Source organism: Epinephelus fuscoguttatus, linkage group LG10, assembly GCF_011397635.1.
Source record: "Epinephelus fuscoguttatus linkage group LG10, E.fuscoguttatus.final_Chr_v1".
NCBI lineage: Eukaryota > Metazoa > Chordata > Actinopteri > Perciformes > Serranidae > Epinephelus > Epinephelus fuscoguttatus.
In genome coordinates, this window is record NC_064761.1 from 31,122,922 (window position 1) to 31,138,065 (window position 15,144).

The window sequence follows — 15,144 nt, forward strand, 5'->3', positions numbered from 1 at the left end:
AAAAGCCCTCAGCAGTGCACACATTCAGAATTAAAAACAGTTCGCAATGTAAGTGAATTAATGAAGTTACTAACAAGCCTCAGTTCATCAAAGTGAAGCTGTCATGTGGCATTTGAGACCATGGTGCAAATGTGGTAGTGTGTTGTGAGTTCAGTTTTCAAACTGACCGGATTGACGTGCCGAGAATGCAAACACCATGATGTCATCAAATGCCCAGCTGTAGTCTGGGTGCGGAGGGTAGAAAGCCAGGTCCCTGCTGGATTCACGACGCAGGTCTAACAAGTAGGTGCTGTGCACCATGGGAACAGCAAAACAGCCAAGCCGCTTCCACTCCCTGATCGGCTGGTAGTCTGGGGTTCGCTTGTAGTAACCCTGAGAGGAGGGAGATGAAGAACGCCAGGTTTAGGTGATAAATCTACCTGAGAGGATGGACAGATGTATGAATTTCAATCCAAAGTGTACCTGTGGGGTGATGCCACACCAGAAGTTGGAGTAAAGCGAGCGAGACTCCATCATGGGAGCTACCAGGGTCAGGTTTTCAGCCATCAGCAGGTTCAGCACACGAGGGTTCGTCAGCAGGTTGTCACTGTCTACAAACTAAAGAGGGGAGAGAGTCTGAGTGTACAAGTCACTCATTGTATCATATCAGGTCAGCTGTGTGGTTCATTTTTAAGGGTATATTATGCAGGATTTTCCTTAAAGGTAGGATCTGGAGGATTTTCCAGTTGCTGTTTGTAAACACACATTCAAATTTGGCACCTCCTATCAGGCTCAACTCTCCCGGGTGTACGGAGCCCAGAGGTACGGAAGAAGGCTTCACAGAAGAGGTTCAGGCAAGGCTCGCGCTGGTGCACGCTCAGATACGTTCGGGCACGGCACCTGCGCTCTCTCATTGGCTGGGGAAATCTCTGCCCAGAAGCGGTCCGAGCTCACAAAAACATCAAAAGACAGTTAAAGGGCAGGAGCTCTGCAAACAGAGTCACCACCACAAATGAGTAGAAGCCCATAGGTGATGATTAAGCAGGATTTCATTTGTATATGTCTATATTTTGTTTTGGACTCATACAGAAGTAATCCCCCTCAATCATCACTTATGACCCACTAAAAGTGTGTGGCAGTGTATTTATCTGCAGAGACTTCACCTTCTGCCTGTATTGTCCTATTTTCCATGTTCTGGATGCTTAGTTGCCCCGACAGTGCTAGGTGAGGTCAGGGCTTTAAAAAAAGGGAGCAACCAGGCGCCTGACCGTAAACAGCAGGCATCCAAAACACACAGTGCCTTGCAAATGCCAAATGGGAGTGAATCTTGTGTTGGCTTTTATCTTCATTTTCACTGGCAAACATGTTTACAAACAGTAACCGACAATCCTGCATTATATACCTTTGACCAATATGTCCCTGGTATCTAATTAAATTGGAGCTGCTGCAGCTGACGAGTAACGTCCAGTCATACTGATGCAGGTGTACAGCATGGCCAATAATATCGGACACTTGTCAACACTTCGCCAGCTTTGCACTTTGCATGTCTGCATGTCTCCGAGGGTCTGGACGGACCCCTAAGCAGATGTCAGGGTGCTGCCCAAAATTTGTGACTGCCCGACTGTGTACACAACAAGTGCCCTGAATACACATGGTCCAGTTCCACACTCCAGTTCAGCTGGAGGCATATGCACCTCTAGCTGGTTTGCTGAGAAGAAGAAAAAAGGTAACAAATGTTGGAACTCCCAAGGCCCGGGGCAGACTCAGGACACACTGGAGGTACTATGTATCTCATCTGGCCTGGGAATGCCTTGGGGTCCAGGAGGAGCTGGAAATCACTGCTGGGGAGAGGGACCTCTAGGGTATTTTGCTTGGCCTGCTGCCCCTGCGACCAGGCCCCAGATAAGCCAATGAAAATGGATGGATGGATGTTGGAAGCTTGTTTTAAAGAGAGGTTGTGCAAGGAGATCCGCCATTACCCACATTTATATAATTCATCTTTAAAGAAATGCAAAGATTTTCCCCCCAAAAAACAGACTGGAATGGAGTGCGGATTGGGTTGTCCGTGGACGTTCAACTCAGCAAGTATGTCCAAGGCCTAAAGTCCCACTTACTCTGCCACAGCTCCCTCTGCCACCCCAGTCTCCTCCCTATATGCTACATTTTTGGTATTGTTAATTGAACTGTGACTAAAATTTATGTTTATATATGTGTTTATTACGAGGGATTAGTTTTCAAAGCAGAATCTTTGTGGCTGCTCAAAGTCTGTGAGCGCTCCCTCACAGAGCAGATCCTTTTCTATCAAACTGAATAACCATTTGCTATGAATATCCCTCTGACTGAATTGTTGCATAGTTATCATCAGATCAAGAAAGTATCGAAGTCTTACAAGTATGTAGTCGGCCCATCGTTCCCTGGCAGCCTTCAGCGCTGCCTGTCTCAGCTTCATCACATGGTTGAACCTTGAAGGAGGCCAGTGCTTCGGGCCCCACTCATCTGTGTAGGACCTGATGTAGAGATAAAAGGTAATTAATTCGTCATCACTATTCAAGTAATTATGAGTAAAACCAGAACAACAGAAAGATAGAATTCAAGTCTGAAGTACTTTGAATAGATGGTAGTAAACGATTCCTGTGGAAACCATGACTCACCTCGGCTCCTCCATGGGTCTCCACTCCACATAGTGGTAGACACGCTGGGCTCTTTTCAGCCATTCTCTTAACATGGCAGTGGTGTTGTCCACATTATGGTCTGTTGCTGCCCTGAAAACAGACAACAGAAACAACACAGGACATCATTCAAATGAAGCAAACACTCCACCTTCCATCGCAATGACACAGCAGCCACAAAACAGTTTAAATCCCTGAAACTGCGACTCTGCCTGTTGAAGTGCATCTGCTAAACACTTGAGCTGTAAACAGCTGTCCCTGCACAGAAACAAGCCTCTGGGCATGTCAGGATTGTTTGAAGGGATGAGACCCTCTGGAAAAATAAGAGGATGTGAAGCTGAGTCAAACATAATGCAGAAAGCTGCGAACTGTCATTAGCTGGAGGGAACAGGGAAGAGGTTGTGACACTCTGAGCGGTGACATTCAGAGAGCATGTTATGGAAGAAGACGTACGCGCTTCCAGATTTGTCCAATTACTGTCGGATGTTACGACAGGCAGGCTCGGCGTTGCGAAGCGTCTTCACTGCCTAATTAACTGCACTGCTGGAGCTGGGACAAAGTCTGAGGAGCTACAGTGCAGACAGACATTACTCTGAGGCACTTGGGTTAAACATGGCCACGACAGGTAAACCAAGCACATGCCAACAACACTCTAGAGACGGGCTGCCACGAGGACGTCCATCAAAATTAACTCACCCTGAGGGTACGTTTCCCTTAACCTGAAGGTGAATACTGATGCACTATGTGTTAACACCTTGGCATAGAAATAGTGCACACACAGACAGACAGACACAACACCAGTACACACACACTCATACCTGTAAGCAAATGATGTCAGTGTAAAACTTAGCACAGTTGCAGCTGCTTATTTCTCACTCCTGTGGTTTGCACTCTGCGTAGCTGTTTCTTCACAGAGATTTCCACTTCAGTTCCCAGAGCTGACTCAGAGGAGACACTACCACTACTGTATGTGCCGGTGAGAGTGTGTCTATATATAAATTTGTGCAAGAGAAATTAAGACTGTAACCGTATCACTGTGCAGCTCCCTATCACTTCTATGAGTGTCAGAAAAGTAAATATCAGCTGTCTTTGCGTTTAAATTGCCCTTTAAAGAGGAAAGGTCAACAGAACGTGAGGAAGAAGCCTGTACTCGAATGTGTGCACACAGACACACACTCACGCTTAATGAGATGGAGTTTTCCACTGCTTGCTGTAATATTCCTTGCTGTACTCACTCCAAAATCGCACCCGATTTGCGACTGGCTGGACAGAGATAGAAACACACGCACACACACACACTTGTGCACCGTCTGCTCGTATTTTTAGTGAGATTTACCCACCCTTCATTTACCCACATTTAGCACACATAGCAATACAGAAGCACCTGTTCTCACACACACAAGATGCAGATGCTTGTATCACTGACACAGATGTTTATATCCATGGAGACAATGGGCCCCTACTCTACTATATAGGAGCAAGACACACAGACTTTGTGGTGGTTTTGTGTCTTTTTTGGCTGTTGTTTTGTGTTGCTTTTAGGTACCTGTGTGTCCTTTCTGGCAGTTTTGTGTCTCTTTCTAGTTATTTTGCATCTTTTTGTAGTTATTTTGTGTCTCTCTGTAGTTCCTTTGCTCATCTTCGTGGTCATTTTGAGTCACTTCCTGGTTTGTACGCGTTAATGTGAGTGACATTTTGCGGCCCCCGACTCCCCCGTTCAGTAATCCACCCATGCTTATATCACTACTCAAACATGAACTACACACAAGCAAAAATCACACATAAACATGAACAGTCTTGCACTGCAGACATGGATTACTCAGAAAGAGGCAGAGCCCTCTTTGGTTTGGAATTTCAATAATCTTCAGTCAGACGGTTAAATATCTCATCACACATAACCAGCAGCTGGAAAGAGGCTGTGAGCCTGAAGGAGACACAGTGGTCAATAATTTTAATAGTATGTGTGTGTGTTTATGTGTGTGTGTGCATGCCTACACTTGCAGATGTGTGACAAAACATAAGGACGTTCATTTTTGTGTCCTGGGAATGCTGTTTTTACAGCAGTGTGACTGGTGATTTATCTGCTGCACAAGTGGTACTTTAGCATTTTAAATGTATCTGTTTGAGTGTGTGTTAAAGGTTGAGGGCATGCGTGTAAAAAGTAAAAACGTGTGTATGCAAGCATGCATGCGTGTGTGTATGTGTATATGTGTGTGTGTGTGTGTGTGTGTTTTAGTGGATAACTGCCCATGAGCAGTCATAAAGGAGGAAGGTGCCTCTTGATGACTGGCTGTTGTGTTTTTTTTTATCATGGGCTAGAAGCACACTAAAACACCTGACTGGCTGGTAATGAGCACATCTGCACACACATTTACATGCTTTTTCAACCGCTAAACTGCACATCGCTGGGGGAAATAAATGTGTTGGTACATGTTATCTTCCAATGACAGACTCAGCTCTAGGCATGGATTTAACAGGAGGGAACTTCTGGGAAGTAAAGAACAATATGTGGTGCACATATGTGGGAACATACAGTACACATACATGTACGTGTGTCTTTATGAGTACATTAGACAACAAGGAGGAGTGTGGAGCAGAGTGGCAAAAAGGGGGTGAAAGAGAGTTTTGCATTACTTCATTTTACTAAACTTAAAATGTGAAGATGTGTCACAGATGAAGAACTTTGCTGAATTCCTCAAAGAGCTCATTAAAACCCCTCAAAACTTATAAATTATCAGACTGACTTTGTTTTACACATATCACATTAAAATGCTAATGATGCCTTTACTTAACTCACAAAATCAGAGCAAATAAAAATCTCACAAGACTCGTTTTTTTGTGTGTTTTAACAGGCTTTCCTTGGCAGGACGTGTGCTCCCTGTGTCCTGGTAATCTGTCGGTAAAGGTTGAGGGCTGTCTACAAAGGAATAGAAAACTGTGTCTTGGGAATGGTTTTAAAAAAAGACGTGGGAACATTTACGTCAATGAATAATCAGATTTTCCCAGTAAAAGGGAAGTATTACTCTAACTGTGTTATGAAGCTTTTGGGGCTAAAACTTAAATAAATAGACGCTTCATACATATCACAATGGTAAAAGTACAAAATGCAACGACTGGGGATGATGCATAACTTCTTTAGTGTTAGTGTTCCTCCCACTGCCAAGCCCCTTTGAGCACTCAGGATTCTGAGTACACTGTGTGAGCTTTCACTATCATCGTTACATCCTAGCAAGGGTGTAGGTTTTGTTTCAACAATGAAGGGGACACATATAAAAAGGGGGTATTGGGGGGTCCTCTGCCAGAAAATGTTGAGCATTTCCTGCATTCTGGTGGATTTTTATGCACCAATTTGTGGCTTTTGTGCATCAATTTACAGTGTAAATGTCTTTAATCTTGTCAAAATAAAAGTCCTCTGCTACTTTCATGTCTCTATTGAGGAGATCAAATACAAATGTTCTGAATATTGAGCTGGAAATGTTTGATTAGGCGAGGCAAATGACTAAAAGTAAATTCATCTTTTCCTTTAGATGTACTTCATTCCATGCTTTCCATAACTTCTAAGGAGCATCCTCTCATTTCATTTTAAACACTTCAAAAGGCAACTATGTGCTCTGCAATTTCCTCTACCTTCAGGCGAGATAACCCACAGCAGCTGAACTGTACTGTATTGTTACCTCAGTGCCAAAGAGTCTTCCCTGTTCCTGCCAATTCTTCATCTGTGTGAAGCTGACGGCTCTGAAACTGTGGAATTATGAATATTTTATCTCACACCGGGGATATATCTGCATCTATACACACCTGACAACGCTTTCTGGTTGTTTGTGACAATATGCAAATCAAGATATAGGGTAACTGTATGTGCATGCATCTCTGTATCAAGGCACAGTTGTGTGGGCTCTCTCCTCATCCATCCATACATCTGCATCTACCTCTTTCTTGCCTCGTGCTGTGCCTCTTTGTTCCCCTTCTAAAGTTTACAGTAAATTGCAGCCTCATTATTCTGCTGCCTGCAGCTTTGAGGTTGGGCTTCATCTCCCCGTGTCTGTCTTTATGATCAGCATCTGGACACCACATGCTTCCCCAGGCTTTACCTACACACCCCACCACTCCCTCTTTCTCTATTGCTTCACAGATATCCATTTATTCTCCCCTCATTATATAATCTCAGAGCACTAGGCCATCTGTCCTTTCACCTACTTGAGTAGAGTATTATCATCAATATTGTGGAGGAAATTGTAGGACAAAACAACCAAAGTCTGAATATACCTTGTTTTCAGTCAGAAACTCGTTTGCATGATATCCTTTGAATAGCAGAAAATTTCATATCACAATGTATGAAAAGTAACAGCCACATTACCTATAACATTACCACACCTTTGTATATCTGCGAAAAGTTATTTGGTCTAGTCAGACTGCACTGCAGCAATCATTCAGTAAAACGTAGTAATATAATACGTTGGTCACATCTGCATCTCCATCAGCAGACGTGATTGTCAGCCCACTTCATCACTCTCTCTGGCTCTCTCCCTCCCTCTGTTTAAGGTAATCCACTGCAGAAGTGTGTCAGATAACAGGGGAGTGTGTCATGAAGGCAAAGGCTGACATCTGGCCTTAAACACAGAGGCTTGTCTCTGAGACTGGCCCTTTTAGGTAAACACAGGTCTGAAAGAATCCAGCAGCAGTGTCAGCTGACTGTTGATTAAATAAACGATCTAATATCGCTGCCAATAATGGCTGGGTGCTGCATGTAATTAAGAAGTAAGAATGCCTCTTTCAGACCCCAGTGTAAATGCCTTTAAAACATAATAACTATGCCGGCGTGTGCGTGTCTGTGTTGACTTTGCAGTATAGTCTCCCTGTGGAGGCTGACGTGGCTGCAGGTCTCTTGATGGCCTAGTGAGGCAAAAGAGAAAGAGGAGGGGGTGGACGGGCAGAGAGGTGGAGGTGAACGGGAAATTCCTCATGACTCTCAGGGTCAACAAAAGTAGCGAGGGCTGGCAGGCTTGCACTGAAGTGTAATATTCAGTATTTATACTCAAGACTGTGAAAAGATCTAGTTAGATATGGAAGAAAGTGTTGACTGTTGGTAGGAGACGGGATAAGAAACAAACTCTCACTTCTGATGAACTGAACTTTGCAAGAATGTCACACACTTTTTTGGGGAAAGTTTTAAACACATTTCATTGTTTAAAAATTCCCAGCACAGGGATTAATTGACCCTGCAGTCCCAGGTGTCCTATAAGCAGTTTGAGGCCCCAATCAAACAGAGTTGTGTGGTGCACAGCCACAGAATCACACTTTTGCTATGAAGTAAACTCACAGACTCCTTAAAATCTGCATAAAAAATAGACAGTCAAAGGGCACCTGCTGTGGCTTTGATTTGGGGTAAGAGGCTGTTCTCAAATAGAACTCTGGTCACAGGCAAACATAAATCTGTGAGGGTGCATAATAATTTTAGAAAGTTGAAAAAGCACAGGGAGTACCACCAGCTGGTCCAAGAGCTTCACCTGCATAATGGTCATTCCAAGGCTGATTCTGGGATGAGTCAGGGATAGTTTGACAATCTGCTGTCAATCACCAGGCCTAATTACAGTTGTTTAAACGTTAGAAAGTAGTTGAGGCGATAGGACTTGGAGCTTGCTTGCCCGGGACAACATCTAAAGCAGTAGTTCCCAACTGGTCCAGCCGTGGGGTCCAGATTTGTTCTTAGTCATTAGTTTAAGGTCCACACAGTTTAAAATATACAGCGTCGTACTTGTGTTTGGACATGTCATTGAGCTAGTTTGCTGACTCTGCTAAGTAGGTGTCTGTTAGCACTTCAAAATAAAAGCTCAGTGCTGGATATTCACTATACTTCAAAATAAAGTGTTTTTTTTACAAACTTGACACATTTGTGAGCCACTTGTGGTCCGTTCAGAATGAACCCACAACCCAATTTTGGACCGTGACCCACCAGTAGGGAACCACTGGTCTAAAGTGAGATTAAGTTGTTAGCTTAACACCAGTCATGTATGGTGTGCCACTGACTTGTTGTTATCACCACCACAGAAGGCCTGCATCTAAATTCACCTGACAATGGGGAAAAACGGTGAAGATGATGAATGATGTTGGGCACTTTTCCACTCTAAGCTTCAATTTTATGTAGAACAGGAAAATGCGAGGTGCTCAGCAACACAAAAGCAGAGAGCAAACGTTTTACTATCATTGACAACCATTACAAAAAGCTGCCCCAGGCTGCTAAAATGCACTCTGTCTTATCTGAACCTTACAATGCTTTTGGAGTGTCAGGAATTTTTTTAGGTGCAGTACTGCAGGTGGCCAGCAGGTCAAACTGAGCAAGAGTGACTCGCCATGACGTGTCCATAGGCCCGTTTGCACCGTAGGAATTTCGGGGTAATTTTACGGGGCCGGGGCCGGGGCCGTTGGTGTGTGTCTCCACCGCAGGAACCACCCCCGAAGGACAGAGTTCCGGAACTTTTACAGGGGCTAAACAAGTCCCTGCCTCGGGCTAGGTACTCAGAATGGCCCCGAAAGATTTACTTGGTGCTGATTGGATATACTCAAGGAGGGATGTGATGTCAACAGAAAGCAACAAAATAGCCGGCATTTTTAAAACTCAGCAGACGAGGGTTAGCTTGTTCATATAGCTTCCGCCGCCATGTAAAAAAAACCTCACTAAATGGCCCGTGAAAAAAATATTTTTTCCAGCGGATACCTTAGTTACAACATGATTGAGCTAGCAAAGCAGTTTTGTGTTGCTATGTATGGTATGTATTCCGTTTTGGGAAATCACGATGTCGAGAAAGCATCAGTGGCTGCCGCTGACAGGGACAGCTAACGTTAACAGCAGCAAAGCTAACATCAGGACGTCATCTGTTAAAAGCCTCCCGTTGTCGGATACGACATGAAACTACTCCAGTTAGCTCAATCTTGTTGTAACTAAGACATCCGCTGGAAAAAAAATTTTTTTTCACTGGCCATTTATTGAGTTATTACAGACACCGGTAAGGGCTAACAGCTAACGGCATCCCTACATCGCCCCAGTAAATGGTCGCGCAACGATTACGTCACATCCAGAGCCCGTAACTTTATAGGAACCTTCCTCGTACTCCACTCTCTCAGTGGAGACACGGTGGTTGAGAAGGCCGAGCGAGAGGACGTTCCTGTAGTAGTTCCTGCTCCCCAAATAATACCAGGAACTTCTTCAGTGGAAACGGGCCTCATGTTCTCCCAATACATACCCCTTCCTCTGTCCCATAGCATCAGGAAAGGTTTCCCTGGTCCTGCACTTTTTAGCCATGTGGTTCCAGGACAAAAAGTGTCTGAATGTATGTTTCTTTATCCTCCTGAGACCTGAACTTTTGTTTGGTATGCATTTTTAGTCCAATGTCCTCAAACAAGATGACAATTAAGTCACAATGTCCTCATATGAGACGATAATAAAGTCCCAATCCCAGTCCCTTTTGTGTCGGGGTCAGCTGCAGACTGACTTGGCAGAGATGACTGCCATGTTGTTTTGACATGTATTAGTGTATTGTGCTCTAACTACCACTAAAAGGCACAAAGAAGTGTCCACGAACGAGGACAGCAGGCCTAAGTTAAGCAGAATGAAGTATTAGGTCCAGTAAACCCAAATGATGTGATGTTCTCATATGAGGACACAGGATCTCAGGAGGATATGCTGATGATCTACTTTCACATGTCTACAATCTTGTAGCTTCCTTCCCTTCAGTTCTGGGCCAATTTGTTTAACTCTCTGGAAAGAACCTCAGTCACCATAACAGCAGGTTTCTCCCAGGTAATTTCCAAACACACTGTGATTTTCACTGGGTAGATTAGAGGAATAACGTGTCATTTTTTGGCACCAAAACCCTACAATATTTTGCTCTGAAAAGACAATTGTTCCTTAGATCGTCATGACAAAACTGGGTATTGAACTGCACTAATACTGTTTTAGTTTTCTAATGGACACAAGCAACTATTTACACAATGTAAGCAAAACCAGACATGCCATCATAGCAAAATATTATTTAAAACATGCTCTGGTTTTGAAGATGGACAAACAGAGAGAAAAAGGAACAGAGAGAAAGAAAACATGTGAAAACAGAAAACAGTGAAAGAAACAGATGGGAGGTGTGATGGAGAAACAGAAGCATGTCGGGAAAGAAAGAGGAAATGAAAGAGGGGTGGGACAGGGAAGGAGAGGGAACACTGTAAAATAGATGACACACACAGACAGATGGATGGGGCTATAATTATATTTCCTCTATGAGAACATGAGCACCAGTCTTTCAAATGAATACTCTACTGTTCATGAAAACATTGCTCTAAACACTTCACCTGAATGATGAACAGTGGCCCTGTGTCTTCCTCTTTCTACCAGTCTCCTTACTTCACCTTATCTTGTTATCCATATCCAGACCTCTCCCTCTCCAGATGAAATTGCTCATACCAAGATGTCCTTGTGTTTCAGTGTCTGCCAGCTCTACTGTTGCTGCGCTGCCAAGCTCTGACAATGCTGCTGGAAGTATGCAGGAACACATGCGGGCATCTAAGCAAGAATTCAAGAGTCATCTTCACTTCGGGGGAGAGACAGAGCTCGAAAAAAAGGCTCAGGGACTGGAAATACAATTATGTGTATTTACTGAAACTTAATTGAACAGATATGTCAGGTCTACAGAGCAACTGTTCCCATGAGCACCTTCTTGCCACAGGATCGGGCCTGAATGTTGGCAGGTAAAACATCCTCAGCTGCGCCCCCTCAGCTTTGCACAGAGTTTGCGGTTTGGGGCTCAATTAGGGCCTGGCAAAGATTAGCCTCTGAAGTCACTGTGTTTGGAAAATGGATATTGGGCCACTTAGTAATTTCTACTAATAACACCTCATCATTTCTTGTTAAATTTCCTTATTTCCACTGATAGCCCGCAGCTATATGAGCAATACAGTACCAAAAACGTGACTCAGTACCTCTCCAGTCAGACTGAATGCTCATTTCAAAGTGATGCATCACCGACCATATAGTCCATGTGCTTAATGTCCTCTTCAAAAAAAATGAATGAGCAACACAGCTGCACTGCATGATATGTTCGTTCATTGTGAAGGACACAGGTATTTTAAGTTAGTCACATACTCGCTGTCCTGCTGCTGTCCATGGCTGAAAATAGTCCCAAACAAATGCACTATTTGCTCCTGTTTGAGACACATTTGCCAAAAATTACAGTGCTGAGCTGTTTTGGGAAATCATTGAGACACTTTGTTGAGTGAACCTACATATTCTTGAGCTGTTTTAAAAGATTTACTTCTGCAGAAGATGCAAATGGGCCTGGGGCTGAGGGTGAGGTGACGCTGAAGTAGTATAGTAGTATGGTAAAGTATTGAGAGAACTCATTGGTAGTTTTAAGAACACAACATCCCTAACAGCATCTTAATGGACCCTTTAACTTTATTTGGTCCTTATCTCATTGTAGTTATTTACCTAATTTAAAAGAAAAGCTGACAATATTTGGTACTCTCACGTTTTGCAGTGGAAAAAATTTCACTGTCTAAAGCGACACAAGCATGTTCCATATGGATGAAACATACTCCAGATGTGCTGCATCACTCGGGAAAAACGATGCCTGACTTTCGCACAGCAGAGAGGACCTGCCAGATGTGTTCGGACTATTGTATCTGAAGCCATCTGAGGCCACATCCACACTAATACATTTTTGTTTTAAAACTAAAACTTATCTCCATACACATGAGAGTTTTAGCATTGTTTTAGTAACAATCTCCATCTGTAATGACATAAAAACGCATCTCACATGACTGTTCATGTGCACTGGGCATGCACGTGCTGATGCAAAGAAAGCAGATTGTCTCCTCTGCTTAGTTACGCAACACAATACAGAAATGGACAAAAGTAAATCCAAATATTTCTTTGCTTAGACTGACAATGAGGTGGAACTGTTACTGAAAGTAAGGCAGTAGTATAGGCCAGTTAAGGTGGCAGAAAACAGATTAAGAGTCATTGTAAAGCAAGTATTACATGAGAGCAGTACCAGCCAGGAGCATCATCCATCACCACAGGAAGCAATGGCAGTGGGGAAGAAATAATATTACCCAAACAGAAACAAAGGTATGTAGGCCTTGGTATAATGTTTTGGCTTGACATGCCATGACTGATACGACCCAATCAATAAGCAAACGTGGATGTCTGCACGATCGTTTCGGGAAGTCTCTGTTTCTGCCCATCCAGAGTAAAATGCAACCCTGGAGTATTCAAACAAAAAATGGGGTCAGCAGTACTTTTAAAGTTATTTGTTTTAGGGGTTCCGATGGACGCTTGGCGTAGATGTAGCAATAGTTATGAAGCTCTAGTGAAAGTCCAGTCAGGAAGACAGTTTTCTTTCTCACCCTGCCATTCCCTTCTTGCATGCATGTGCACTCACTATCTCTACATGTCATCAGCTGGTTCACAATCAACCAATAGCACAGCGACACACCTTCTCTGTCAGCCCATCATCTTACTGCTCCTCATTTCAAATATGGTTCCCTGTCTGCCATTGTTTTTTCTTGCTGCTGTCATGCGCACCCTCCACCTCCCCATCACCACCTAGTCTTTATGGTTTCTTCAGCCTCATCCACCTCAGCAGTCAGCAGCCTCAGAGTCAGCAGCCACCACCATCAGTGTCTAAATTTATCTTGCTGCCGCTCAGATGTCCCTCAATCACAAAATATCTTCTTTAACTTCTGTTAAATCTTAATTACCACAAATCATCTGTTTATCTCTACACTCATATTCCCTATTAAACATTATCTTTACTTCATCCTTTTGTCTCTCCTGATTGAAATATATTTTAATATGAAAACGTATTAGTGTGGATTTAGTCTGAGACTCAGTGTGTCTGTGTCAGATCGCTACTTTGTATGAAGTGTGAACCACGTAAGTTTTTTCAAAGCATATTGTGTTACAGTCCAGAAAGAAGATCCAAGCCACTTCCTCTGCTCCAGTGAAGCTTGAGTCATTACAAGCTGCTTATCTGGGAAATATCAGCCTGAGCTTCTGGAGGTTGTGCCAAATACCTGAGCAGATGTTAAAAGACCTTTTTAGTTTCCCACGGATTAGATGTGACTGCAGAATACAAATCCTCAGGTGATACTGATCGGGAGGTCGGAGATGACTGTGGCCTGTTAGTGTGCATATGGAGGTTCTGGCCGACTGCGAGGCTTGTGAGGTAACTGGGGAAGTGAACGGAAAACAGGGGCTGAGCCAGAAGAGCAGAGCAGAAACACACACCCCTTGTGTGTGTTAAAGCATTCAAACACACACAGGCATATAGGAAAATAGACATACATGCTTGTACATGTATATCCATACCTGCACTAGAACAATGAAGCTAATCAGACACACTCATTTTACCAGTGCCAGTAGTGATGTAATTCGAAGTGACACACAGTGAAAACATATGCTGCTATCATTCACAAATGCCCGTGTTGTCAGCATCAGATAGCCTTTCCCATTGTTATAATTTATTCCATACACTTGGATTAACTGCTCTTTAAAATGATCAAACTCCCTGCCTGACAAAAAAACAATTTGTGCTTCGCTGGTGCGTTCCCACAAAGGAATGGAGCCTGAGGTAACACACCTGGCACAGGGAAACTCATGCGATCCAGCATCACAAAACTGATAACCTTATAAACCTCTCTGATTATTTCCATTGTCTTCAGCTTTAGTATCTGTCAGTTAGAGGAAATGAAAATAGGGAACAAAGAAATTTGCTCAGCACAAAAAAACCCTGATCAAACCGTCAGATGCGTCCACAGGCGGTTTGCAGGGCAGGGCGGTTAGACAAAAAGGGGCACCTCTTGCATGCTCAAATTAACATGCACACACATAGTAATGTTTTAAATAGACATTTGACAGACAGATTAATATTTTCTATATTTAAATCTAAGAGTTGCATGGAATTAATATTACAGCTGTAGAGACGTGGTCACGACTCTAGACTGGCACTTTTTTGTGAGTTTGCAAGTTAAAGTTTCATGTGGTTGCATTCATGTGAGCACATGATGCTGGCTGAGGTTTCTACTAACAGTGACAAACAGAGTGACAGCTGACAACTCAACGTGTTTCATCCAGTAGCTGCTATTAGAAAGTTACCAGCGGAAACAGTTGTTTTGCAGCCTCAGTGTATTGATGTTTATTGCAACTTTCAACACACATCAGATCCAGTAGTGCTGTGGGTGAGACACTGAGCGAGGTGACAGAGTGGTGACTGCACACAGACAGGCGACTGCATCAGAGCCAAAGTAGCTTTTTCAAGTAATTAATTTCTTACACTGTCAGATAAATTAGGGAGTTCACTGAGTGCTGACCCTTTCTCTAGAGCACAAACTTCTTGTGTTTATTTGAATCAAGATTAAAGCACTGAACAGAAACAGATTATCTACATCAGAGTTTATTTAAATAAGTAAAATTATTTAAATAGGTAAAATTATATTGTGTATACCT

The 15,144-nt window shown here is 43.2% G+C and overlaps 1 protein-coding gene across 2 annotated transcripts in view; it reads right to left on the reverse strand.

The window, feature by feature from the left end:
* Positions 1-15,144, reverse strand: part of colgalt2b (collagen beta(1-O)galactosyltransferase 2b) — a 32,953-nt gene that overhangs the window by 11,252 nt on the left and 6,557 nt on the right. Inside the window, exons 1-5 of one of the 2 annotated variants that reach the window (XM_049588009.1) lie at positions 3,467-3,622; positions 2,631-2,741; positions 2,369-2,486; positions 463-597; positions 168-372 (exon numbers count right to left, since the gene is read on the reverse strand). In XM_049588009.1, the coding sequence (XP_049443966.1) occupies positions 168-372; positions 463-597; positions 2,369-2,486; positions 2,631-2,704 (532 nt within the window). In that variant the 5' untranslated portion in view covers positions 2,705-2,741; positions 3,467-3,622. Of the gene's footprint in view, positions 1-167; positions 373-462; positions 598-2,368; positions 2,487-2,630; positions 2,742-3,466; positions 3,623-15,144 lie in introns of those variants that run through there. The other variant, XM_049588008.1, reaches the window with a different exon arrangement.